General features: G+C 38.4%; 1 protein-coding gene across 5 annotated transcripts in view; it reads left to right on the top strand.

The window, feature by feature from the left end:
- The first annotated feature begins 252 nt into the window (after positions 1 to 252).
- MACROH2A1 (macroH2A.1 histone) overlaps positions 253 to 27,334 on the top strand; it is a 53,959-nt gene continuing 26,877 nt past the window's right edge. For 2 of the 5 annotated variants that reach the window (XM_085312815.1, XM_085312818.1), the window contains exons 1-2: positions 255 to 403; positions 9,684 to 9,884. In XM_085312815.1, coding sequence (XP_085168941.1) covers positions 9,713 to 9,884 — 172 coding nt within the window. In that variant the 5' untranslated portion in view covers positions 255 to 403; positions 9,684 to 9,712. Of the gene's footprint in view, positions 404 to 9,683; positions 9,885 to 27,334 lie in introns of all 5 variants that reach the window. The other 3 variants (XM_085312817.1, XM_085312816.1, XM_085312814.1) reach the window with 3 other exon arrangements.

Below are 27,334 nucleotides of genomic sequence, written 5' to 3'. Positions count from 1 at the left end.
TCCACGCGGGGACGCGGCTTTTGAATGAGGGGGGGGGGCTCGCTGTGAGGGCAGCGCGCGCGCAGCCGTTGCACCAACGGCCGCCGCGAGGGGTTGGGGGGGAAGGGGCGGGGCCTCCCTCAGCGCGCGCGCGCCCGCTCCCTCCCCCCCCCCACACACACACGCATAGAGGGCGCCACGCGGGGAGGGGCRGCCGCGCGCGGGCAGCGGAGCCGGGGCGGGGGGGGTTAGACAGAGGGGAGGGATGTGACGCGCGGGCGCGCGGGGCATTGTGGGAGCTCGCCGCCAGCCCGTCGAGCCGCCGCCGTTGGCCCCCGCGGGCTGAGCCGAGGCAGCGCGAGCGGCAGCGCGAGCGGGGCCGCTGCCGGCCGCCGGGAGACATCTTGCCGCCGGGAGCCGCGCCGTAAGTCAGCGCCGGCGGCGGAGCGGGGCTGCCGTTCGTCGCCGGCCGCTTGGGGCGGGGAGGAAGGGGGGGCCCGGCGGCGGCGGCGGCGGCGGCGCTCGGGCCCCTCGCCGCCAGCGCGGGGGCCTGAGGCGGCGCCCGCATCCCCTGAGGCGGGGGTCGGGGTGGGAGGGCGGCTTCAGCAGCTGGGGTGGACGAGGAGGGAAAAAAGGGTCTCACCCCCCCCCGCCTTTTTGGGGCTTGTTTTCCTGGTTTGTCTTCTCTGAAACCAGGAAATCCACTCCATTCCCAGCATAATGGTGGCAGTGGAATTTTATTTTTATTGAATCTGCATCTGGGTTATGGTATTAAGATTGGAATGAGTCCAGTGAACATCCAGCATACACTTGCATCRTACAGTGATTTCAAGGAATGATTAGATGTCTTGAACCAAGATTTCTCTCTTTTCTCTGCTTTTATGTACACTTATAGACTCTTCTGCTTTTCTTTTCCACCTCAAGTAACAGGACAGGAAAAGATAATATAGAGACACTACGAAAAGCACAGTTAAGCAGCAGAACATGTTTTCAGTAAATCCTACTTTGCAATGAAGAAACTGTGGCCTAAGAGTTATCTGCCAAATGTTAATGACTTTAAAAAGCAGGATGACATTTTTAAAACCATAAGCAAAGCAGTCAGAACCATCTAAGAGTAGTAGAAATAAACATTGTGCTAGGAACGGAGCCACTTATTATTTTAAAACTGTCACTTCTTGTATAGCCCGCAATATGTCTGCCTGCAGGATTTGAGCAACCTATACAGGCTGTCTCTGGGTGTGGGTGTTTCTCATAGGGGACTGCAAGTACTGCAAGATGCAGGTGAATGCAGGTTCTTTAAAGTAAGCATAAGGTGTTTTATATGAGTGTCTAGATTTAGACAGAAAACCAACATGTTTGTGCATGTAGGAGACAGTAATGGGAACAAACTGTTTCTGTAATTATCTTCCAATAGTTCTTTTGTTTCCTATGTAATCTTTGGAAGTTGCAGAAGGCCCATGTATTTGCATATATGAAACAGGCTGTCAGGATCAGCTTATATGAAAGTACAGTGGTGTAAGACTGAGTTTGCTTCATTTGTGTTACTGAAAGGAGATTAATTGTTGAAGTATACTTGGATGAGCCTTATCTTTTGACCATACAAATGAACAATCATTGTTTTTCCCCCACAACTGTGTGTGTGTCACTTAGCAACAGGTCTGTAGAAAAATATTCAGATCTACTGCTCCCCCTCTATCTGTAAGAGTAGGGTAAAATAAATGAACTAAGGAGCAAGTGATTAATTAATAAATCAGCACCTGGGTTCTTATGCACAACTTGGATTTAAAAGATTTAGGCATAAACAGACAATTAAAGTTGCATTGACAAATATTTTAGCACAGTTGATTATGAGAAASTTTGAATCAAGGGGTCCCTAGACAACAGTCTTTTTTTAGCAGTCCAGGAGACAGTAATTGCATTGGTTTGGACCAAATGATGATTCTAGGTTATTTTTCTGTGTTATGTGTCATAACCTTTCACACATAAGGCATGCATTTCTGATTGCTAGTAAAGCCAAATGTTGACAGTGCAGATTTAACCATAATTAGGTCTAGAATTTAGTGATAAAACTAAAACTTACCTAATTATATTAACATAGGAAAAATGTTTAACCACTGCTTATTTTATAGATAAGCCTTACTAAAAAGAAAAAAAATGTCACTRCAAGCTTAAGTACTTGTTAAAGGAAACTTACATGTTTAAATTTCTCCTTAGGATTTTCCTGATTTTGTGGGTAAAATTCCAATACACAGCAAGYAACTTTAATAAAAGATATTTTCTTAATAAGATAGGTGAAATATTCACGTTCCTGAAGAATGATCAAAATCTTGTTTACGCAAATTCAGAAGTATTTTTGTACATCCTGGTCAGTCAGGATCAAGGCCAATGTCTTTTCTATATAAAAGGTAGTCCTGCTGCAGCAAGCTTATGCTATAAGGATAGGGATRAAGGAAGAGGGGAATGGATTTGATGCATAGCCCCCCACAGAATTTGAAATACGTTGAGTGCAGCAATACTGACTGATCCAGTGGACAGTCCAGTGGCCATTAGGTTTTATCAGCTCAGTGCTACCAATGGGTGAAATTGGAAAAGAAACATGCTAAATCCAGTGTTTATAGAAAGAATGTAGGGTTTGCTCATTTGTTAGGGAAATGTGGCTTTTTTACCCAGTCTCCATGCTAAAAAGATGAAAGCYGGCATTCAGCTCATGGTCCTTGCTCTCAAAGGAGTGCAGATACTAGAATCATATCATTCACAGTCTCTTCAGTGAGTTGAGTCCTTGCACTTCCTCCTCTCAGCCCCTCCAGCCATATACAATRTATTGTAAGTTTCATACTTCATCTAGATTTTGCCTTGAAAATGTCCACATTCTGTGGTGAATTTTTGCCTTCTTCCAAATATGTCAAGTGACTGAGTTCTTGAAATGTTATTTGAAACACTTTTCTGAACATAGATTGAACTTGTAAATGGTCCAGTGATTTAAGGTTCTCTTACTGAATTTTATGCTGCTTAACAAGCACAATGCTTTAATGCAGAAATAGGCTTGTTTTTATGTTAGTATTCTCAACAGTGGTCAGTGCAGATGATTATTTTTACATTTTCCTGATTATTGGTGGCAGGATGCCYGAATAAAACTCTTCTTGCACTCCCAGTACTGTTCATACAGAAGGTTTGCATGTTAAGTGGGTATTTGTTTTGGTGTTTCAGAGCCATGGTGGGTGGGAGGGACTTTTGCCAGTTAAATAAAATTGTTTAATAGTATTCAGTTCTGCACACTGATTTGGCAAAGTATTCTTCTTCCCTCTCTCACTTTATTATTATGGGAAGATTTTAGCCTTCAAGAAAATGAAGATCTATGGGGCATTCCTAGATGAAGAATGTTCTCTCAGTTTTCCAAGTGAAAATAAATGCATGTGTAGTGCTACCTTTTCAAATTAGAAATTAATAACTGTTTTGCAATTAGTTTTATTCCTCTGTTCTGCCAGAGGTATTTTTATTTTTTACCTTTTCACAAAAATTACTGCTTTGATAGAACAGTTCAACTAAAAATTGAAATCAGTCAGACCAAATTATTTAGTGATTAACTCTTCTTTTATTGCTATGATACCTAGGAACCATAGTTATAGACCAAAATACTGTTGTGTTAGGCAGTCATTATTAGAGACCATTTTATACAGGCTCTCTAAGCAGTGCATTTTATAGATATTCCAGACTAGCTTCTGATTAGCCAAGAATAGAGCAAGTTAGTTGTCAAAGCAAATTCAAATGCACCTCTTCAAAAAGAGTTCACTGAGCAGCTATTATTATAGAACATAAATAGATTTAAGATGGAATGGCAGCCCTTACATTGTTAATCTTCTGAAACAGGAAGAAAACAGTGTTGCAGTTAATCTCTTGTGATACAAAAATAAACTTTTCAGTTTAGTTCTTGTACTGGGAAGAGAAGAAAAAAATCTGCTTAATCTTTGTGTTTATCCTGTTGGATATAAAGTTCTCCTGCATTCTCCTGCATATACATTTACTGATGGGATCCTGTAGATCTAAATTTAATCATCTGTTTTGTTGAGTGCAGTTAATATGCCAATGTAAGCTGTTGATCAGAACAGTCACTGTCTGACAGCAATAGCATTCATAGCAATTTGTTAAGTCATTTAAGAACCAATATCTGACAGCTATTAATAGCAAGGGTGTTTTTCTTTTTTTGGTTTTTTTTTTGTTTTTTTTTTTTTGGTTTTTTTTATTGCTGCTGTTTGATAAAGGGTCAAATTAACTGAGCTAATGAAGTACTGGTATTTGAGCCACTAGAAATCATTTTACTGGGATGTTCAGGCTGTACTCCCAAATTACATGATGTTAAACCTTTCAGAAAAACAGATGCCTATAGGCGTTTTTGGGAAGATGGTGTTTAAGTAAGTTTTTAGGAGAGTATCTGTCTTCATACAGGAAAATTTGGCCAGAGTTGTAACAGCCAATTTCAAACAGAAAATGTTTATTATACTGATTTCATTGATATCTGTGAATATTATTTTCTTTTAGAGAATTCATATCTAGCTTAAAGAYCAGACAGCAGAGGAGCCTTGTAACGTAAGTCTTTACTGTGAGCCAAGTTAGCTTACCATCAAATTCTCATTTCTGTGGATTTTGAGACCTTAGAAAACAGCATCAATCTAAATGCAGTCTTTAAGTGTTTTTCAAAAAGCTGTGAATCAGGTACTAAGTTCTGCAGCTAGGCTAATTCATGGCCAAGCACTGAAAACTATAGCACTGAGTTTGAATCAAAGTCGAAGATGAACTGGTAAATTCACTTCTCAGTGATAGCTCTTGATAAATCACACTGATAATTTTGTGAACTGTCACATTGAAATTAAACCATTCTGTTTTCTAATCTTTGCAGAACTTGTGCATTTGTAAAAGTTTCTCAGTAACTTCATTGCAAAGGTGGGAGAGGGGAAAAAAAGAAAGGATTGATCCATTAACTGTGTTTTTTTTTTTCCTTCTCCTGCACAGATCTTTTCTGCTCTGCTATACATGATAAAGTTCTCTTTGGTTGGCACTGCCTCCCTCATCTGGTGGCTGGCAATGACTCAGCAAACAGCTCTGGCTCATTAATTTTGGTAGCATTCCAGAATTTCTGGTGTTAAAAAGATAACAGTTGAGAACATGTAAAGTACATGATTTTCTTCAGTTCTTGATCCATTGCTATTCTCTTAACATTCAACTTCAGTGAAATTTATTGTGGCTGTTGCAAGTGAGCTCTCTTCTTTCCCTTTTCTGTGGCCCTAGACTAGAACTAGGAAAGAGACTTAGAACTCCTTGGGCTATCCCTCTGCTCAAAGGCAGGACAAACAGGTTCTACAAAGTAATGATCCTGAACCCATAATTAAGCCTGAAAAAGCTCTTCTACTCTTCCTTGACAGGCTCTTTCCCCCCTTCTAAATTAAGTGGTTGGCAAAATTGAGAGTGGTACTTGAAACTCTCTTCACCCCTAACATCTAAAGATCTAGAAATTCATTGCATGTAAGAATAGGATCCCTGAGAGAAGCAGCTCTGAAGCTCGTTATCCCATTCCACTTTGTAATATTTAGCATTTCTAATGCTAAAAGTTCCAGATGTTCTTGCTTTGTTCAGTATATATGCCCTATACCTTTCTGATTTGGGCTAAATTTTTCCTTCTAAATAAGCTTACAGCTGGAAAGTTCTTTGATGTACAATGTGAGAAAATCAAGTTAACGGTCAAAATCAGTCCAGGGTTATTCTAAGTATTAATGAGGGAAGTGGGGCCAGCAATATGAAATAAAGGCAGACATTAAACTCTAGAATTTGCAGAAGTGGTTAAAAAAAAATCATTACGAAAGAAAAAAAATACACCATTTTGTGTATAGTTAAGTAGGCTTATATGGGTTTTAGATAGTCACACATGACAGGAGGCTTGCAGGTATTAAGCAGAAAATAGTATATTTAGGAGGAGGAATATCTGTACAACAGATGAAAGTTGATTGGAAATTAACAGCAAAACTATTTGCTCAAACATGTTTAGGGAGGTTGGTTTAATAGGCTGATGACAATTAGCAGTACATTAACAAACCTAGCATCACTTTAGCTGCATGAAATATAACAAGACACAGTGATATACAGTACTCCTTTCTTTTCCTGCCACAACTATTTCCTCTAACTCTTCCRTATGATGAGAATCATTTTCTTGAAACTAACAATGAAAGGATAATGCTCTTTGAGCTCCTTATATAACCAGCTTCAGTATGGCCATCCATGTGTATCTTCCATTTATACCTTTAAATTGGGCAAGTTGCATTTACTGAGCTCCTTAAAAGCTGCTTTGGCAATAGTGCTGTATTGCTACATATTTTCCTCATACTTTACTCCAAATGTGCTGGCTGCTCATGTCACAGCTGGAATCATACTCCTTCCTTCCTCTACCCCCCCCCCCCCNCCCCCCCCCAAAAAAAAAAAATCATTAGGATAAAAGGACTTCCATATTCTCTTCCTACTATTCTGACTCTCCCATAAACTCAGTAAATTAAATTCCGTAGATTAAAACCATAACTATCTGCAGAGAAGCTTTGTGATATCTCAAATCTACTTCACTCCAAAAGGAGACCAGATCCCATAGGAATTCCATGGGCCTTTTCCCCTCTCTACCCCTCAGCTGGCGTTACCCAGCTATTACCCAGTGGAGCTTCTGGAATTTTTCCGGAAAAAATCAGGGCTGTTATTTGCTTCTTTCTTTCTTCGTTCCCTTCTTGTTTGTACATAGAGCACAAGTTTTGTTTGCTCATTTTGGGAAAATACACAGTTCAGATTGAATTTGTTCATTTTAATGAGCATCTCTACTGAATTTGATCTGTGTTTTGTAGAAGTGGAAATACATTGTTTATTGTTGCCCATCTTAATTCATACTTACATGAGTTAGAAGATAGGACTAGCAGTTAATGAGGGGCATCCAGTTTCAGCTTTTACTTCCTTGGACTGCCTTGATCTGCTTCAAGCTCCTCACTTAGCTGTAGAAAGTGAATGGATTTCCTAAGGGAATAATTACCATCTTTAAGAAGGGTTGCATAATATAAAATGCATTTTATTGTACATTGTGGATGTATAAAATCCAGTTTCTTTCTTATGGAAACATTTCATTATTAAATGCACAGTTCACTAGAAAACATGGTTTAGCACAGCTTTATATGAGTGAATTCTTAGTAACAGCTTAACTGTTACCACTGCTAATATTTCACTGTAGGAAGACTCCTGCATGCATAGCTCTATGAGGTTTCCTCTGCATCAGTAAAGAACCTGATGTTTGTTTCCATTGGCAAAGCTTGCAAGCTATTTAAGATTTCCAAATAATTACTACCTATATATCTTACTGTAAAGTCATGAAAATATAAGAATGTGCTAAATATTCTGACTTTTTTGGTGTCTGAGGACAGCCTTGAACACTTAGGCAACTGGTTCATAGAAATTTACTACTTAAGGCCTACGAGTTTTCCCTGGAAAAATTAGTTCTTAACATTCACTTGCAAGTTAGAAAACACAGGATTTATAGGAGAAGGTAGAAGCACAGGTATTTTTTTCATATCTATATTTCTGCTGTTTGAGTCAGTAAACGTTTTTCACATTTGAGAGATTGATGAAAATAGACTGAGGACTACATGAATATTTGTAGGTAGAAAGTTCATACCCAACTTAAAGCCACAACACCTTTTCTGCTAGCAAAGAYGGAGTTAACTAAATGACAGACTACAAATTTTAAATTGAACATTTTTTAATTTTTTCTTAAATCAGTTGTGTGCTTCAGTTTAGGCAATTTCTTAAGACAAGGAAATTGACTTCTGCTCTGCATGAAGTAGGAGTTAGAGCACTGAGTTCAGTGGAAGAAAGAGGAAGCATTTTTTTTTTTTTGGTGGCTCCTTCCTCCAAAGTTTCCTGACTGTTTTTTAATGTCAGTTTCATAAATGTAATCTGACCTGTGTCAAAGCTAATAAAATAGGAATATTTGTTTTACCCATAACAAGCAATAAGCCTGTTGCACTTACTTTGCTTAGTCTGTTATCCAAGCATAGAACAGAAAGTGGAAGTGGAAAGGACAAGAAATGGTCAATATTCAGATGTTACTCTAGTTACCTTGAGTGGGATTTGTTTGGTGCTTACGAAGCATGGATCTTAGTGACTCACTGAGATTTAAAAGACTGCAGGACATGTCAGCACAGATCAAAAGTTAGAACAGAAGTTGCAAAACTTAGAAGTAGGGTTGGGTGAACCTGTTTTGCCTATTTCAGAGTTCTCTGTCACTGTGGGTTCAGAAGTTTGGAAAATACGGTTAGTTGATATGGCAAACTTAGGTTTCAAGAATAAATTTCAGAATAAATGTAAGAGATTGAAAAGGGAAGCAGAGAACTGGTGTGACAGAAAAGCAGGCTGAAAAAAGTTGCACTGAAAGGGCTATAAACACACTAATTTCCCGTTCCTATCAGATAGGATTTGGGCAGCGAGGAAAGATCTAGAACTTGCTGAGATACATGCATCACTAATGCATACCTCTGGCTTCCCCAGAGTTCAGACATGCTAGAGGGAAGGAGAGAGAGACATGGCAATCTCCTTTCCTCTGAATTAATTTTGAAAATCACAGTATTGCCTAAACCTTCAAAAGATATCTTGGCAGCCTACAAACCTGGAAACCTCCACCCCTTCAGGTTTGTCAGCTTCTACTTACAGCCTCAGCAAAAATTGGCACGGGTTAGGGGGAGGGAGTGTATTTGACAGCTGTATCAGCAGTAGATTTCTTTACTGAGATACAGTTGTAAATATCTGCTGGGTGTTTAGACCACTGTTATGTTAAGGGAAGGTAGCAGATTGAAGTTTATCAGATTCCTAGAAGGCATGTCTTAGTGGTGCAGGTATCAGTGTGGAGACAGCTGGCTTCCGGTAGGTTCAAATGTCAAAAGGTTTATCGCAGGTATTTGTCAAAAATAGCGCTTTTAATGTACGGATGTAGTTTACCCTGCATAAGTCTTTGTTCTATAAATTCACATATGCTTGAAAAGCCAGTCCTTTAAAGGAGATAAATACGCTTTATGAAAGGTTTTAGTGGATGCAGTTACCTGGTTTAATAGGCACGGTCATTAATGAGTGGTGCAATTATACCACAGTTCAAATGTACAGTGAACAGTTTTTCCAGGAGAGCAAAGGTTTGTGTCAGTCCTTGGAGAGAACATTCTCTGCTTTCATGTTAAAGGTCTATTTTAGATGCTAGGTAGTTATCGCACTTCACTCTATTTATGGTGTCACTATTAAGCTGTTAGGAGTTACTGAAAAGTAGTTCCAAAGCAGATTTATAGAAAATCAGTTCTCTGACTTATGTTTTTAATATATAAAACTATGCCAAAGTTACAGTGGCAAGTAAACATTCTGCATAAAATAGCATTCTAGATTCTTGTTGTACATACTCTAAAAAGCACAACTTGTCTATACATTTTAGGCACCCTAAATCATTGCCTACCCAAAAAAATTGTCTTGAAGTTCAGTATATGGTCTTTCAGCATCAGTCCAAAAAACTTTATTTTATAAAATAAGTGAACTTCTTTGCAGTTTTATAGGAAGAGTGAAATTACTACTTGAAAACATTCAAATGTTTTATTCCTTATTGGTAACTTTTTTCCCCTCTCTATTTTTTTTTCCTTCTTTTTCAAATATAGAGTGCTTTTCCAGACCCAATACAGACAAAATGTCCAGCAGGGGTGGAAAGAAGAAGTCAACCAAGACTTCCCGCTCTGCAAAGGCYGGGGTCATATTCCCTGTTGGAAGAATGCTACGTTATATTAAGAAAGGTCACCCAAAGTACAGAATTGGTGTTGGTGCTCCAGTGTACATGGCTGCTGTACTTGAATATCTGACTGGTAGGTTTGGCAAAACAATGTGAAATAACAGTGTTTAAAGTAAGAATACAAGCTGAATCTGCACAGTATACTAACAGAAATAAAAAAGTGATCCGTTGATTTAGAGAGGACTGGAAAAGTTGCAGCTGAAGTAATTGCTATGCTGGTTGTACATCTAAGCCTAGACCAAGGTACCCCAACCCTATTTCAGAGCCTTAATGGATTTTGTGCATTCCAGTTTGGGATTTGATTTGACCTGTTGTAAACACTTTCTGCACAGGCAATCAGAGGGATTCTTAATACCATCAATGACTATGTACTGGATTGTCCACGCTGTAGTCCTTCCTGCTTTTATTTTCTGTCTGATGGCTTTGTTTGGGTTATAATTGTCTGTTAAGAATATACATTCTTTTTAAATAGCATCTCCTCTGTGTTTACCCAGGGCTGAGATTGCTTATAGCATTGTTTAAGCCTTTTTTCCTCAGTTTATAGATTGTTTGAGTCTATATATGCCTTTTGCAATTTGTTTGATTGAATCTGTGTATAAATGCATATTCTGTTCTGCCCCAAATCAGCATAGTTTATTTGCTCATATTTGTAGTTCTTTTTCCATTCCTCTCATTACATCTGAATGAAAACACCTTGAATAATGTATGTAATCATGATACTGTCTTGGAGAAGAAAGGACGACTTCTCCATTTAATAAAAAGAAGTTTGGAAGGAAAACAGCACTTTGGCTAAGGACATAAAGGGTAATCTATAACAGATAGCCCAGATGTTAAAGACCTTTAACATAGCAATTCTCCTCTCATACAAGCCTTAAGACATTGCGAGTTTAACATAACCCAATTCCAACAGAAAGTGAAAGTGAATCCCAATTTTAATAGCAGCAAAACAGGAACATTCAACTTTTTATTTTATTTTTGCAAAACGATATCAGCCCAGTCATATTCACATGGCTAGGTTTGGCTCAGACATACATATAGGCTAGAGATTTAGCAGAAAGTATCAGTGCTAGATGGGCTGGTATGTGGAAACAGATTCTGTTAGTATGACTAAGGGAAAAAAAGCTTGAAATGGATCTCATTTCTCATAGCAGCATTTCATTTTTAGAGTGCATCTGTTTCTGTTCTAGCAGATACAAACATTTCAAAGAACAATAGCCTTTACGCTGTAATGGTAAACTGTATAAAGAGGAAGAGATACTGTTCGTTCTTTCTTTGATTCAAGTACAAAGTAGAAGAGCAGTGTTTTAACTACTGCTGGGAGTTTTTAAAACTGAAGTGACCTGACTCTCACAACTATGATCCTCTATACCTGAAACAATTTTAGATACATTTTATAGTAGATACTGGCAATAAAGAAGAGAAGGAGTCTAAAAAATATTCTGTAAAGTTTCTTCCTCCACTAAAATTAAAAATCGGTAGCACAAGAAAGCAATTAAGAGACCTTGATTTCTATAAAGTACTTATGTTACCGTATTGATTTTTCTTTGCTCAGCTATCTGACTTCTTTTCTTCATGTGTTGGTGTTCAGTTTTATTTATTTGGGCCTCTCTTTTGAAAGAATGCTTTTAAACTTCATAGATGTCTTTAGGAAAAGAAAAAGTATTTCCTCCAGGCTAGGTTCCTGCCTACAGCTATAACAACTCAATAAAATTCTTCTTAGGATGAAGGGTGCTTTGAATGCTGTCTTTTTAAAGAAACAGAGCAACACAGGTGAGCTTAAGGCACTGCTAATGAGCAGCACATGTTATTAGTTAAATATTGGATTTAAAGGCTTTCCCAGGCAGTGATAGTTTACGCACTGGAGAACAGACTGGGAAAAGGTGTTTGTTTAAGTGCTGTGTATTCTGGGGAACTGTCTGGAGAGATGAAAACCCAATGCACCCTTTTAAAAAAGAGGAGAAGAATAAAAGATGAGGGGGAAGAAGAGCACAAAAGGGAAGAGCATCTTTTTATTCTTCCTTAATTTTTTTTAAGTTTATGAAGGTGAACTTTTATTTACSTAAGTGTTTTTTTTCCCTCTAAAGAGTAGGTAGATAGTGCTAGTATTCTGAGGTTTTCTTTCATTCTTATTGTAGAATCCCAGAACAGTTGAGGTTGGAAGGGGTCTCTGGAGATCACCTAGTCCAACCCCCCTGCTCAGGCAAGGTTACCTAAAGCATGTTGCACAGAATCAAATCTGGGCAGATTTTGAATATCTCCAGAGAAAGAGACTCTACAACCTCTCTGGGCAACCTGTTCAATGCTCTGTCACTCTCACAGTAAAGAAGTTTTTCCTCACGTTCAGATGGAACTTCCTGTGTTTCAGTTTGTGCCTATTGCCTCTTGTCCCATTGCTTGGCACTACTAGAAAGAATCTGGCCCCATTCTCTTTAATACTTTCCCTTAAAATATTTGTAGACATTGATAAGATCCCCCTTTGTCTCCTCTTGTGCAGATTAAACAGGCCCAGATCTTTCAGCATTTCCTCATAAGAGGGATGCTGCAGTTCTCTCATACTCTTTGTAGCCGTACCTTGGACTCTCTCCAGTAGTTCCATGTCTCTCTTGTATTGGGGAGCCCAGAACTGGAGACAGTATTCGAGATRTGGCCTCATCAGGGCTGAGCAGAGGGGCAGGATCACTTCCCTCGACCTGCTGATGATATTCTTCCTAATGCAGCCCAGGATACCATTGGCCTTCTTAGCTACAAGGGCACAATGCTAGCTCATGGTTAACTTGTCCACCAGGATTTCCAAGTCCTTCTCTGCAGAGCTGCTTTCCAGCAGGTCAGCTCCCAACTTGCACAGGTGCAAGGGTCCCTAGGTGCAGACCCTGCACTTGGCTTTGTTGAACCTTATGAGGTTCCTCTCTGCCCAATTCTCCAGCCTGTCCAGATCTCTGAATGGCAGCACAGCCTTCTGGTGTATCAGCCACTCTTCCCATTTTTGTATCATCAGCAAACTTGAGGGTGTATTCTGTCCCTTCATCCAGGTCACTGATGAAGAAGTTGAACAAGATTGGACGCAGTACTGATCCCTGGGGGACACTGCTAGCTGTAGGGCCTCCAACTAGACTCTGTGCCACTGATCACAACCCTCTGAGTTCTGCCATTCAGTCAGTTCTCAATCCACCTCACTGTCCACTCATCTAACCTGCACTTCCTGAGCTTACCTGGGAGAATGTTATGGGAGACGGTGTTGAAAGACTTTCTGAAGTCACGGTAGACAACATCCACTGCTCTTCCCTCATTTATCCAGCTAGTCATTCCACCGCAGAAGGTTATCAGATTGGTTAAGCATGATTTCTGCTTGGTGAATCTATAGTAACTACTCTGGATCATGTTCTTTTCCTCCACCTGCTTAGAGATGATATTCAAGATGAAGCTGTTCCATCACCTTTCCAGGGACAGAGGTGAGACTGACTGGCCTGTGGTTTCCTGGGTCCTCCTTCCTGCCCTTTTTGAAGACTGGAGTGACACTGGCTTTCTTCCAGTCCTCAGGCACCTTTCTTGTTCTCCATGATCATTCAAAAAAGATAGAGAGTGGCCTAGCAATAACATTGCCAGCTTCCTCAGCACTCATGGGTGCATCCTGTAGGGCCCCAGGGATTTGTGGGTCTCCAGTTTGCCTGAATGATCTCTAACCCAATCCTCCTTGAACAAGGAAATATCTTAATTTCTCCAGACTTTGTCTCGTCTCCAGAGTGTGGGATTCCTGAGGGCTGACCTTAGCAGACTGAAGCAAAGAAGGCATTCAGTAACTCTGCTTTCTCTATATCCTTCATCACCAGGGCCTCTACTCCATTCAGCAGTGGGCCCAYGCTTTCCCCAGTCTTCCTCTTGCTACTGATGTATCTGGAGAAGCCAGATACATGTTGTCCTTGACGTTCCTTGCCAGATTTAATTCCAAATGGGCCTTAGCCCTCCTTGTCACATCCTTGCATACTCTGACAGTGTTCCTATATTCTTCTCAAGTGGCCTGTCCCTCCTTCCACGTTCTGTGTACTTCCTTCTTCTGCTTGAGTTTTGCTAGGAGCTCCTTGTTCATCCATGCAGGTCTCCTGCCCCCTATTCTTGACTTCTTACTCATAGAGATGCACTAATCTTGAGTGTTTGAATATTAACCCGCTCTCTTGGACACCCCCACCGCCGCTTCCTTCTAGGGCCTTGTAGGTATCTAACCCATAGAATTCCTCCAAGTAGGTCCCTGAGACCAAAGTTTGCTGTCCTGAAGTCTAGGGTTGCGATCCTACTTATTACCCTGCTTCCTCCACAAAGGATACAGCGATGCATCTCAGAAACACAGCTAGTCCTTTTTTTCCATACTGAGTTAGTAGTAGTTGTGTTATACCTGTTTCTATCTGATCATTTTCTTTCTTTCTCTTTTTGTAAAAACTTCCCATACTCTGCATAGCATAGTTTTTCTTCAGCATTTAATGCTTGGAAGTATCTGAACTTTAGGTCATTCATCTTTTTTGGTATGACTCAGAAACACTCCCTTGAAATGGGATGCTGAAGGATTTTTGTTTTGTGCTCTATTTACCTCTTGGCAGTTATTACTTCATAAAAACAGGGAAATTTTGACTTCTGTCTTGGAGAGTTTTTAAAGATGCTTATGTCAGCACATGGTCTGATACTAAATCAAGGAGTTTGAACCTCTTCAAAATAAAAGCAGGAATGTGATATGATAGAAATGAGACTGATACAAAATGGCATGCTAATAAACTGACAAAGTCAAAAAAAAMCACAATCCTATGCATCTAGGAAGGATAGGAGAAACTTCAAATAGAAAATGTAGAAAAGAAAATGTTCAGAAAAGACTTGAGAGGGGAAATGAGAAATTATATAATAGAAAGTAACAGTATGGTTTGAAAACTACCTTGTGTGTACAGAATATGGCGGAGACTTTAATCCTTTAGAAGATGAAGTGCTAAATTTTGCTGGCCTTTTCTAAAGTTTAAATCTGGATGTAAATCTGAAATTAGCCCATAATGTGCTCAGATTTGGGATTTTGGTTTGGTTCAACTTGGGACTTGAACTTCTGTAATGCTTCCAACTGTTCAGACTTGTAATTCTGTTCTGAATCCATCTGTAGTTATACACTTTGTACTTTGAAGGTAACTTACTGTTACCATATTTGCACTGCTTTTCATCAAACAGTAAAAGTTCACATTCTATCATTTATTTTAGCATGTCTACTCATTTGTAAGCATTTAAGCATTTTTTCAGTCTGTGTCCTGCGAAGTGTTTCTCAAACTACCTTTCTGTTTTTATTGTGCTTGTTATATTAGCATGTTTATATACTATACAGTTCCACTAACAAGAACACACACGGTTTTAGCACACAGGAATTATCTCTGGTTGCTTCAGTCGCTGTGAACTAAAAAGTGTGCATCTTTGCTGTGCTGCTTTTCAGTCTCTTGGGTTCTGACAACTTTTTCTGCAGGGGCTGGCTGACGTATGTCTCCCCTGTGTTGTCTGTAATAAAAGAACTATTATATTATTAGGCATACAATTTGTCTTCAGCTAATGAAGTGATTTTCCTTATTTCACATTTCAATATGCTTGATATCTAAAATAGAACTTAAGTTGGACAGTGAGTATTCTCCTCCTCTTACTTATTCATTGAAGATTCTTTTGCTACCTAGAAGTAATATTACAAAATAGTTGTCGTCGGTACATCCAGCATATGTAGATATTGGTTTCTGTAACCACATCTCAAGATCACTCTTTCTTGTGTGTTTCATCTAAGGAAATAATGTGTAACATCCACTGTATGCAGGTTGCAAATGTATTTATGGTTGAACATGGAGAAGATAGCTTTGTGTTTTAACAAAACTGAAGCAAGTGGCTATACTTTCTTTCTCTGCCCTGAGGGAACACCCCTGAGGGAACAGTGTGGATGCTGAAGAACTATAATTCAGTGTTCTTCCATTCCTCATTTATAGTAGTACATATAGTCCTGCCTATCTTAGAGGAATCCTGTAGTCAAAATGTTTGATCAAGTTCCGCTTATGCTGCAGAACTAATTTAAGCATTGTTAACCAGCTTACAYTGGCAAGAAGTTCTGTGTTAGTAATTCCTTTTGTCATCTTTCCTTATTGTGGCGTTGTCTTATGATGGTCCATTGCCTAATTAGCTGTCCTAACCTGTTTTTTAAATAATTACAATCCACTCCTTTATTTTCTCGGTAAAGTAGTGCATCGGTGCCAGTTTGTCTCAAATAAAATACTAAGACAATCAAAAGGATGGCCGCAGACTTCAACTGGAGTCTTGCAGTCACTCAGGTGAAGTTTTATGATTTGTATTTTTCATAACTGATCCAGCCACACATGAAAGCAGATGTCTTCTTTTCAGACTTATAACTTGCTAGAGCTATAATGTAGTAGAAACTTCTTACTAACTGGGAAAGATACGCTTGCCCTTGAAAAAATAGAAGTCTCCTGAGCATATTTAAAGGCAGTAAGAACCAGGCCTGCAAGTAATTTCTGCCCTCAATCCTCCAATGGTCTTCTCTACATTGTAAATAATTTTCAATTGCCAAAGTGTCATAGCAAATGAGGAGAAGGAGAAGTTTATAAAACAGCAGGAGAACARGAATACAGAAGAAAAAGGACTTTGATTTATACTTGTTCTGTACTTGCTAAAGTGAGGTAGGAGAAAACATTGATTGTCTGTTTTATYCATTAAATATTTTTTTCTCAGCTGGATTTTATTGCTCATTGTGTACTGTTGATCATGTATTTTGTTAAAATGTAAAATAAGCATCTTTTGAATCCCAGAGTTAAAATTCCCTCTAAGGCATTCTAGTGCTTACCCGAGCTTTTGTTTTCGGGCTCTCTGACACCATCAGAATCCCTTCATAGAGGTTCATGTGCTGGAGCTCAGTTGTTTGCTTTTTCATCTTGATTAATTTTAGATGTGGAGAACTTTCTCATGTCAGCTGCTGATGGGCTGAAAAATGAAAGGCCTTCTTGAATGCAGAAAATTTAACTGCTCACTTTAGATGCTTGCTTTTTGATGTGCAAGCTGATCAACTTGAACTGCTGTTCACCTCTCGTGTTCTGCATGCTGCTGAAAAATCTTACAGGGTCATAGAGGAAGACAATGATTTGCCTTGTTTTCCAAAGCAGATGTCCTGGTGAACTTCCTCTTTGAGGCAGAGGGGGTAGCTCAGAGTTCCACAGTAAAAAAGCATTTGGTTAAAAGCAGATTCACAGATTCAAGTTCCAGGCATTCTGAGACTACCATAAATAATGGTCCTTGGGAAGTAATTGAATTTAAGAAGAGAAAAAATTGACCAGTATCTTTTTGGTACGGTTGAAACATGCATTCGCTACCAAAATACGTTTCTTCTAATTAAACAGGGAGCTTTAGAAACACTAATGGCTGTTACAGTGCCATACCACAAGCAGTGTCCCAAAAGAGGTTTAAAATAAAGAGGATTGTAGAACCCATGCCTTACTTCAGTAAGTGTGARAATACCTCTTCAAAAGTTAAGAAAGAAAACTCTTGACAGGGCAAAAGTAGCAGAAATAAGAATTTCTAATTTAGTTTCATTAAGCTTAAGTGATTCTGGTTACTCCCTATGATTGAAAATGTTCAGTCAGAAACAGGATGTTTCAAATTGATAATGTATTTATAATTGTGAACTGTATTTGTATATTTTACATTTCTAGTATTGCAAAATACTTGGAAGATGAAAGAAAATAATCTAAGTGATGCAGTGTGTTTCTAACATGGACTAATACTTGAGTTAATACAGCAGGATTTTTATGGCAATAGCCCTGAAAGCAGAGAGCTTTCAAAAACTCCATTGTGGCATTACTTTTACGTAAGACTTATGTCATTCTTTTAGCAGAAGTGAGATTGTCACAGTTCAAAATCGATTGCTGTACTTGTAAGAAGTACCTCTTTAGCTTTAAAACTTTGTAATATTAACTGAATGTCTGACTTTTCTTCTGAACTTATAAAAACATGAATCACTGTGGTTCAAATTTATATAAATGAAGAGTTTTCTTTCACTGGTAAGCCTCTCTCCTTAACTTCAACCCTATAAACACTTAAGCGCATGCTTAATTTAACTTGTAGTCCCGTAAACTTCACCGGATCTGCTAGTTATAAAACCTAAGCTTGCACAAAAGGACTTGCCAGATCACAGACCTACTGTATGCTCCAAGCCACACAAACCAGGTTTGACAAATGACAATAACAGCAAAAGCATTTTCGTACATTTCATAAATTTAAAGCCCTCATGGTACTTACTGATATGTCAACATAGATACTTGCTTCAAAAGGATAAATAAGTGTTGGAATTCAGATTGTGATGAGTGTCACACAGAGTTAATGTAAAAAATGCTAGGCCAAGTTGGTTGGTTTTTTTATGTCTTTGTCACTGAATTATATTCTCTGTGAAATTTGAGTACTTAAATCTAAAAATCTGTATTTTGTTTTCTTGCTTTTATTCTAGTAAGAGCCATTATATCTATTTTTTGGCTAAGTTACAATTAAGTAATGATTTCTGTCAGTTGCTGCTCAGTTCAATATTGGTATCATCCTTTGTTTTGAAGAACTGAGGTGTGTAAGTAAAACATAAAACAAATACTGACTTTGTTACACATTTTTTTTCCTAATCCTGCTCTTATCTTTGTCATAAGAACCTGTATCTCTTACTGAGAAGAACAAAAGAGTACRTGAAGCTTAACGCTCTTCATCTTGGCCCTGTATTTTTGGGCCAAAATGGGACAGCTGCAGCACAGATAGCTAGAAAGCAGGAGGATATCCTACCTTTGTAGAGTAGTGCACAATATTTAGCAAGCTAACCAGATTTAGATTTTGAGTTGAGATGGAGAGCAAAACTGTTCTGAATTTCAGAACAACTTTTGTTGGGTCATGAAAATGCATTTGTTCATGTATTGTATGAACTACAATTGTACAACTACAAATACAGCTAAACAATTCATCTTCAGGATGAGATGGTCCAAACTAGTATCTCCCTTCCAGACCAGTCTAGGTAAAAAGAACTACTATCTCTATGTTTACAGTACGGAAAATTGATAGCTCTGAGAACAGATCTTTAATGTGCTCTGTCATTTACAAATGTCAGTATTGGAATGYTCAACACTGAAAAAGAGAGGTCACTGAGCAGTCTATTTGTATGGTAACCTGTATGCAAACGTAGGCAAGCGGTCATCCCCTTTAGGATTAAAAGTTGTAGACCATGCTTATGGGGCTGCGTACTCTGTTCCAGGATGCAGAGTTGGAAGTTTCGTAGCTAGTGACCTGGATGTGAGCTCCTAATCCTACTTTTAAGCCGAATGGGTTGGTGCAATCCAAAAGCATAAAAGCAGAGACATCCAAGGTGGAAACAGAGAAGTTAGATTACTTCTGTATTTTTAACTGATGTGAGCAAAGCTGTAATAGTGTAACCTGTTCTGGTGTCTTCCGTTCAAGCAGGATGCTACTTARAGGTTGGGTTCAGATTGGAACTAAATCCAATCCTACATGCTCAAAAACACTGATGTTCCAAGAAGTAAATGTATGATTTTACCTTTGTGTACTTATAAGGAGAACAGTATTTCAGCATACTTCTGCTTAACTGAATAACGTGTTAAGAAAATTTTGTGTATGAAGGTTGAAGTGAGCCCAGTACAAGATGCAAAATGTAACAGAATTTTAAGGCTGTGCTTTGTCACTGATAAATTGTTCTGTCTGACTCGGGCATTTTTAAAATACATGTTGGGCTCTTTTCTAAACAGTATGTATTGTAGTTCAGGGGCAAATTGCATCAGGTAAGTCCCACGATCTTGTCAGAGTTGAGAACAGAGAGCATAATTGGTCAGTCCTTCAGGCCTATACCTCCTGGTCTTCTTTCCCTGTTGAATTTGCCCTTAACCAACTTCTAATTTTCCCTATTTTCCCTGAGTTATATCCCATTTTTAGATATGTGAACTCATGTTAGGCTGATGGAGGTTTGGTCTCAGTAAAACGCTGGCATTTATGGTATTGRTCCCTCCTCTCACATAACTCTGTTATCCCTACCTTGTAGATTATGTGAAATAATACAGGATGTTGCTAGGATAAATCAGCACTTATACTTGAAAATATCAAGYGCAGTAAATTATTTTTAACTCTTTAGATGTGAGAGACCATGCATATATAAATGCTTTCATTATTCCAGATTATCTTTCTCCCGTCTCCAGAATCAGTGCTGTATTTCTTTTGTGTTCTTGAGTGTCCGTGACCTATAATAYTGAGTTTCAATCACAAGCCAGACTGCACAGTTGGAATCTGTATGGGAGTTCTCAAACAGTTTGAAGGGATCCTGCTTCAGGGCTATGAGACAGTTTTTCAATAGCACCTAAMTTTTATGAATTTGGACTTGAGCTTGAGTGCGTCAGAACTGGTTTGTTCTTACCTTTTCTTAATGGCACATGGCTAAGGGCTAGTTTCTTTTCTCAGACTTTCTCAAAATTTAGAGGTACTAACATCAAGAATTCTAAGAACACTTTCTCTTTTTGCTTTCTCTTTCCATAAGGATTCTTTAAGTGTGCTTGAGTTCTGGTCATGTTACATGTTTGCCTTGGGTCTTCAGTCTTTTTTTCTACACTATATTTATCCCTAATTTTCTTTCAAGGTTGAAACTCCATATGGATTCTTAGGTGYAGTTGAATGAAATGCTCCATCCTCAGCATAAACTTCACCGGGAGGAAAAAAATAAATTTAGGGGCTATGCAGTGAAATACAATATTTTTAAAATAAACTGAGAGGAGGTACTTTTCCTCAGAATTGCTGTGATGTAGTAAGGCTAGTTATCACAAGATGCTGTGGATGCCAAAAGCTTGAATGGTTTCAGAAAGCAATTAGACACATTCATGGAAGAATAATTCATTGGGGGACTGGACGTAAAGATAGCATTTCTAATTTGGAAAGTCCCTAAGCTACAGAGGCTGGAATAAGAGGGAATATTCTGGAAAAATACCATTTTTAGTTTGCCTGTTCTTCTAATCCTCTTGAGCTCTTGGGCACTGGTTGGGGACAGGATATTGTGTTAGATGGATATTCTGCTTTGATAAAGTTATAACTAGTCTTATATTAAGTTAATTTAACCTACCCTGGAACACTCAAAGAAACAGAACTTTTTACATAGTATGTTCTCCAGAGATAGAGATTTTTCAAAAAATAATAACTAAATAAYGTTACATGCCCTGTAACGCTTCTTTAAAGTAGAAGAAAAATATTTACAAATATTTTTCCCTATTAAATAATAACAACTGTATTTGCTCATGGATGTTTGTATTTATTATGATTTCCTTTACTGTCTTGATACAAAAAAAGATTTGGTATGGGAAAAAGAGACAACAGTTTTATGAGAGTGGTAATATTTTCAATAATAAATACTGAATCCCACTTCCGTTTATTTAGTGTCAGAGGCAGTGTCTAAGAAAGTACCAGATCGTTTTGAAAGGAGCACACTACAAAAACGAGAGCACAGCATGTGCAGACTGCATCAAATTTGGTGATAGCTTAGTAAAGTCCTTGAGACTGACTTGTACACCTCGCTGGGCCGTGCATGGGCACGGCTACACACAACATTGATACACGTATCTGTTTCCTCTTTCTGCTCAGTCCCAGAGTTTGGAAACATTTCAGTAAAATCCAGACTTTCAGTATGAGGTTGACGCCTCTTTTTCTTTTGTTAATAGTGTTATTAGTGTTCGCTAGTTTCAGTAGATGATTGGCAACTTCCACCTGACTTTTTTTAATGTTTGAAAATRTAAGTTCAAACCATATGCCTACAAAGGTCAAAGACTAAACTAAGACCAAGTCTTCAGGCATTAGTAGTCTCCTGTACTCTAAAGCAGCCAGACCGAGGCATACATGCTGCACTCTATCAGCTAACGTCTGGCAGCAGTTAAATTAATCATGTTTGAGTACATTTCTAAAACATATGTAAACTGTTAGGAGAAATAGCAAAGTCTAAACTGCTARGTAAGAGAAGCACGGCTGAAAAAGAGTTAATTGAGTTAAATCAGAATTCTTTAAGTCARTGGAGAAGAAATAGACTATGATTTTTTACTTAGTGCTCTCAGAGTGTTACTGTTTGTAATAAGCAGTATTTGAGATTAAATTGGCTTTCAGGTTTCTCTGAAAAATAAATTCATATACCTTTTGCAGATCAATATTTAACCAAGAAATTTTTTAAAATTAGGACGTTRAATAGCACTAGCTTTCCTACCAAGAATAATGGATGTGTAGAAGTGTGGAAAAGAGAGAAGAGCTGAGCAGAAGTGTGAATGGGATCAGAAAGCTCTAAGTAGAAGTGGCTTTTGTGGCCTGAATTTGAGTTTTATGTAAATAGCAGTCTGTCATCTGCCTCACAGAAATGCAAAACTTACAATAACTTGGCAAAGTTAACAGTTTCTCCTTTAAGGGGCCCAGTTGTGATACAGCACAGAGACTAAAGACTGAAGGGGTTTTTATCACATCCTAAGAGGATGATTGCCCTGTTGAGGGTTGAGGTTTCATCAAGACTTGTTCAAAGTAATAAAATTTCTTGAATTGATTTTTACTGCATCAAATTTCYCTGACTTTGAATCAAGGCTGAGAACTGTTTTGTTGGAATGCATACAAAGGAAAGTGTTACTAAATGATTCTACCTTTTCTGTTAGGACTGACTATTCCAGAGAGATTGGGTGGAATATGGAGAGAGAAGAATGCAGGAAACTCTTAACAATCTTTGCTGATTGGGGTTGATTGGGTTAAAACCTTCCGGAATCATGTAAAATGATTCTGAAGTCAATAAAATGCTGATGGAAGGGTGATTAATTTGAAGTATGATAAACAGACTCCTTGTCATGTAGTTGGCTTTGTAGCAAATGCACATTTTCTCAATGGGATTATAGTAACATTCATTTTTCTTTGATTTCTGGATATTGTTCTCAATTTTCTTTTGGAAGAAAGGCTTCAGAATTTTTCAGAAAACCCTGACTTGTTCTTATTGGAAGTTTTGCGTTCAGAAATTGGCTTTGTCTCAACACATCACCTGTTAGTTGTTAAGAGTTTAATTTTCAAAGCTATGATTTCATCTCCCTGAAGAGAAGGTGGACAGAGGAATTCAGTACAACAGCAGTGGTTTCGCTTGAGACGTAAACCAAACAAAGAAGAAAACATTTTGAATCAGAGACCAGACTGAATTGAATATTTACATTTAAGACTATAGTCTGGAGTATATGCTAAGATAAAGGCTTTGACACTTAGGCTTTAAGGAACCTTATTCAATAGCAGTCAATAATACTTAGTTTGATAATTAGTYTAAATGAACTAGCGCGTTGTCCAGGAGTGGCAGAAGAATGCAGGTACTTGTTTCTGTTCAGGTCCGCAGTTGCTACTGTGCCTGCTTTGTTTAGGTCTAATAGGAATTTGTTGTATTTTAACTTCACTGGTGAGTTCTTGTTCCAAAATTCTCGAGTGTTATGAAATACCGGAGCAACGGTATTCAAGGCAGAGTGGTACAACTGCAAAATAGRCAAATGAAAATAATGAAATTGGGAACTTCTTTGGATGTATAAGAGGTGACCAGAGATCAGATGAGACAAGCCCCCCCCCCCCCACACACACACACAAGGATGAGGAACTTGCTCTGAAAACGTGCTCCAGGATGAGGTTTCTGTGGAGATTTCTRGCACTTTTTGGTTGAGTTTGAGTAGGAAATGCCTTGAGAACAGCTTTTCCTGTGGTCTTATCTCAGGCTTAAGTACAGAGATATACAGCCTGTTTTCTTTTCTCCTTTAAAAATATTTAACTGAACTTTTAAAAACCTCAGCAGAAAAAAGCAGTTTTGGTTCAACTTTTTAAGAACAGGCTTAGACCAGTTTTTGTTACCCATATCCATTTGCCTATTTCTAAATATTACAAAGGATTTTTTCAGTTGATATATATGAGAAATATATTTTAGTTAATTTTAAAGAGGAAAAAATCATAAATTTTAAGACTTTTTCTTCCCATGTAAACCATCTAGTTTAAAGATGAAAGAAAATAAAAATATTAATCATAACTTATGTCTTTTAGATCATACTGATGTGTTCATATTTTAATCTGATTTCAAATGTATCTTGTGCTTTCCTTGCTGTATAACAGCTGTCCATATACGACTATATGACGTGCTAACATGACATTACTATTTTATTTCTTTCCTAATTATATACTTCTAACAGCTTTTTCACTAGAAGTTATTTTACATCTGCAATTACAACAATACATATTCTGCTTTTTTATCCATAAAAAAAAAAAAAAACCACACAGAAAAAGTCATTTGTTCAAGTATAAAGAATATCTCTTCATATTAACTGAAGGTTTCAATATGTAAGTATTGCAGAATTGTACCTTCAAAAGCTTATTACATTGAACAACTTACTGTGTTGCTTGTTTAAAAGAAATACRGATTTTGGTGTTTAGTCCTTCTATAAAATGTTTCTTAGCTGCCCTTTCCTTGAGTGTTGTTATTGTTGTTATTCCCAGCGGGTGAAGAAAATGCCTTAGGTAAATATATGAAGGGAATGGAATAGACATTATGCATCTTATTTACATCCTTTCTGTGAGCTCTCATTTTTGTAAAATACTCTTGTTCTGGTCGTCTGGCTGGATAAATATGTGCTGAGTGCATCCTAATATCACYGATAAAGCTCTTAAAAGGAATTAAGGAATTTGTTTTTTCTTCACACTTAAGAAGACTTTCTGTCCTGACCCTGTTCAGTTGCAATTGCTGGGTTTTTTAAAGATCCATTTATTGTGAATTCTCATAGATAATTTATATTTACTTGTTCCCATATCCAGGCAGGCTTAAATTAGGTTGCATTYGCAAATGCTAACCTTGCATATCATTAAACCTGCCTCATTGTTTTTAAAAAAATTTTATCTATGCATTAGGCTTTCCTTTTGACTGCCTGTGTCCCAGTCTGATGATGCTCCCTAATGTGGGATGCTGCACGCTTTTTCCCATGGTTTGAAGATAACCTGCAATGAAACAGAGCTCTTTAGCGACTCAAACCTTTGAACCTGGCAGAAGGGCACCTGTAAGGATGGGTCTGACCAAAAAAATGAGATCCAATCTCAATTTTAAACAYGCTTTCCCACCTAGTACTCTTTCCAGTGCCATTTCTAAATCCAGAGAGATTATTCTGGAAAATTGAGTCAGCTCCCTTACAGAGAGAGCTAGATTTTCTTCTCATTTAAAATTGGTTTAAAACATGGATGAAACACCTTTTAAATCTTTAGAGTTAAAGCAGCATAAAGCATGTGAAAAAAAGCTAGTTGCAAGCAAAATCCAGCCAAGCAGTTTAGATCCCATCCAGAAAGTCTTCGTTCCTAACATTTATAGGTGCTATGATCTGATGGGTTTGGATTAGGTTTGTTTTTGTCAAAGCTGAATCAAAAAATTCTGTTGCCTGTGTTGGCTTCAGCTCTAATACCTCCCGGTCGCCAGAGAGGGGAGAGTCCCACGCGGGGGAGACGGGTGCACGTAGCTTAGTTTTGCTGTGCTGTGGGTCTCTTTGCGTGCCCTAGCAGTGCTTGATTATTTTTGAAGTCCTACGAGGAGGCCAGAAGAAAAATTCCACCTCTCCGTGCCCTCCTCCTCCTCCTCTCTCCCTCTCCCCAAGCTCCTCTTTTGTGGTCCTCAACGCCAGTGCAAAGCTTTCTGTTCCTGAAAAGGAAGCGGGGTACCTCAACTTCCCTAAAGGACCATTAGAAAACTGTAATTTCAAAATGAGTTTCCTGTCCAAGGAAGAGGGCTTAGCACTTACAAGAACAGTTCTCCACTGTACGAGGCAGACATTTTAGTTTTATGGGGAACAAATAAAACATTCCTCTGTGCTTTACAGGCATAACACTTTCTGAGGCTCTTTAGTTACAGAATGACCTGTCTGCATAGTTATGCTGATCAGTTGCAGAGAATAACACGGCCCAACTGTTTAGCAGCGCCTGATGCCGTAAAGAAGTGGAGGTGGGGGAAGCAGAGGCGAACCAAAGAGTAGTCTGCTGTTTGTGGCGAACCCTCCCCGTGCTTCCCAGCCAGTACTAAACTCCGAGAGGCAAACAAAGCGATTCCTGGCTGCGGAGAAGTGGAGGTGTTGGCATTAGTACAGTGACACRAAGTCTTGCTGAGGTCGGTGGGATGCACCGAGTGTAACCGAGAGCGCAGCTTGTCCTTTGGCATGGGGTAGAGGTCTTCCGTCACAACAGGCGGYTGTATTCTGCAGTGAATGTAAACGAAACCTTAAATGTCTGACCTGTGGCTTAGGAGAAGTATATGAAAAGGGTTATGCCAGCTTAATTCTGTTCTTTGGAGGTGTGGAAAGCATATTCAGGCTGACCTTACCCTGCTAATCCTGCTTTAAAATAAATTAAAGTAATTGTGAGTGTGAAACTTAACAAGAATTACTTTTGGGGCTTAGACTCCATATCCCGTCCTGCCCTGTGCTGAAGTAAATCCTGCGCTCTGTGGAACATTCAGAAGCAGCTGTAAGAGTTCCAGTAGGTGTCACAAGTAGCTTAGTACAGGATTTATGATGAAAAATAATTGGAGAATCATGTTCAGTTCAGTCTAATGAAAAGCTATGGTACATTGGTATATAGTATTGCTTAAGATTTACAGTATGTTACAGTGAAGGCATGTTATCGTGTGAGCTTTGATTTTAGGCTTTTTCATTTCTAGGTTGCTGTCTTAATTCCTTTTTACTTGCCTGTGAAGCAAACTTAGGTGACAGCTTTCATGGTGTAGTCAGTTGTTAAATGTGAAAGGAATCTCATAGAGTAGTTCTAATGTTCAAGTTTTTAACATATTTCTGGGTAATAGACTTTAAAAGCATTTTTTGTTTTTATTTTTTTTCTAAATGTTACCAGATTTACAAAAGGTAGTATACCAAAAGCAACAGGGAAACAGTCGGTACAGAGGGAGATGAATGAAATATGTATCCATTCTGTATAATGAAGACAGCAATAGCACTTAATAGCAAAGTCAGATAAACGTGTGCTGTCATTTCTTTTGTTGTTGCTATTATTCCTCAGACTTTCTTGTAATTAGTTACATTTTTTGCCTAAGATTTGTTGAGTTGAAGACAGATAAGTTAGCAGGTAATGCTCCAGCCTTTCACTTTGCAGACCCTTGCAGGGGAGCAGTTAATCTTTCCAAATTCCAGTAAAAGCCGTCGTATGCAGARCTATTAAACACAGTGTGACAGGACTGGAGATTTCTTCTGAAGAGATAATCTACTAGTAGAAAACAAACATGATTTATCAATTACTTATTCTGGAGAGAAACCTTTTCTCAAAGAGACAAAAAATCATTAAGTCAGTGTAGCAGCAGAGTTTGATTAGTATTCTAACTGGGATGTGTGCTGATATCTTTCCATAATGTCACAAATGAGAAACTGAGAATAACATATTTTTCAGGAATAAAAAGCAATGCAAACCAGAACTTACATTTGT

Source organism: Rhea americana, unplaced genomic scaffold (genome assembly GCF_003343005.1).
Source record: "Rhea americana isolate MKP2758 unplaced genomic scaffold, rheAme1 scaffold_37, whole genome shotgun sequence".
NCBI classification, from domain to species: Eukaryota; Metazoa; Chordata; class Aves; order Rheiformes; family Rheidae; genus Rhea; species Rhea americana.
Note: the sequence above shows the minus strand (reverse complement) of the source record. Positions and strands in the feature narration are given on the sequence as shown.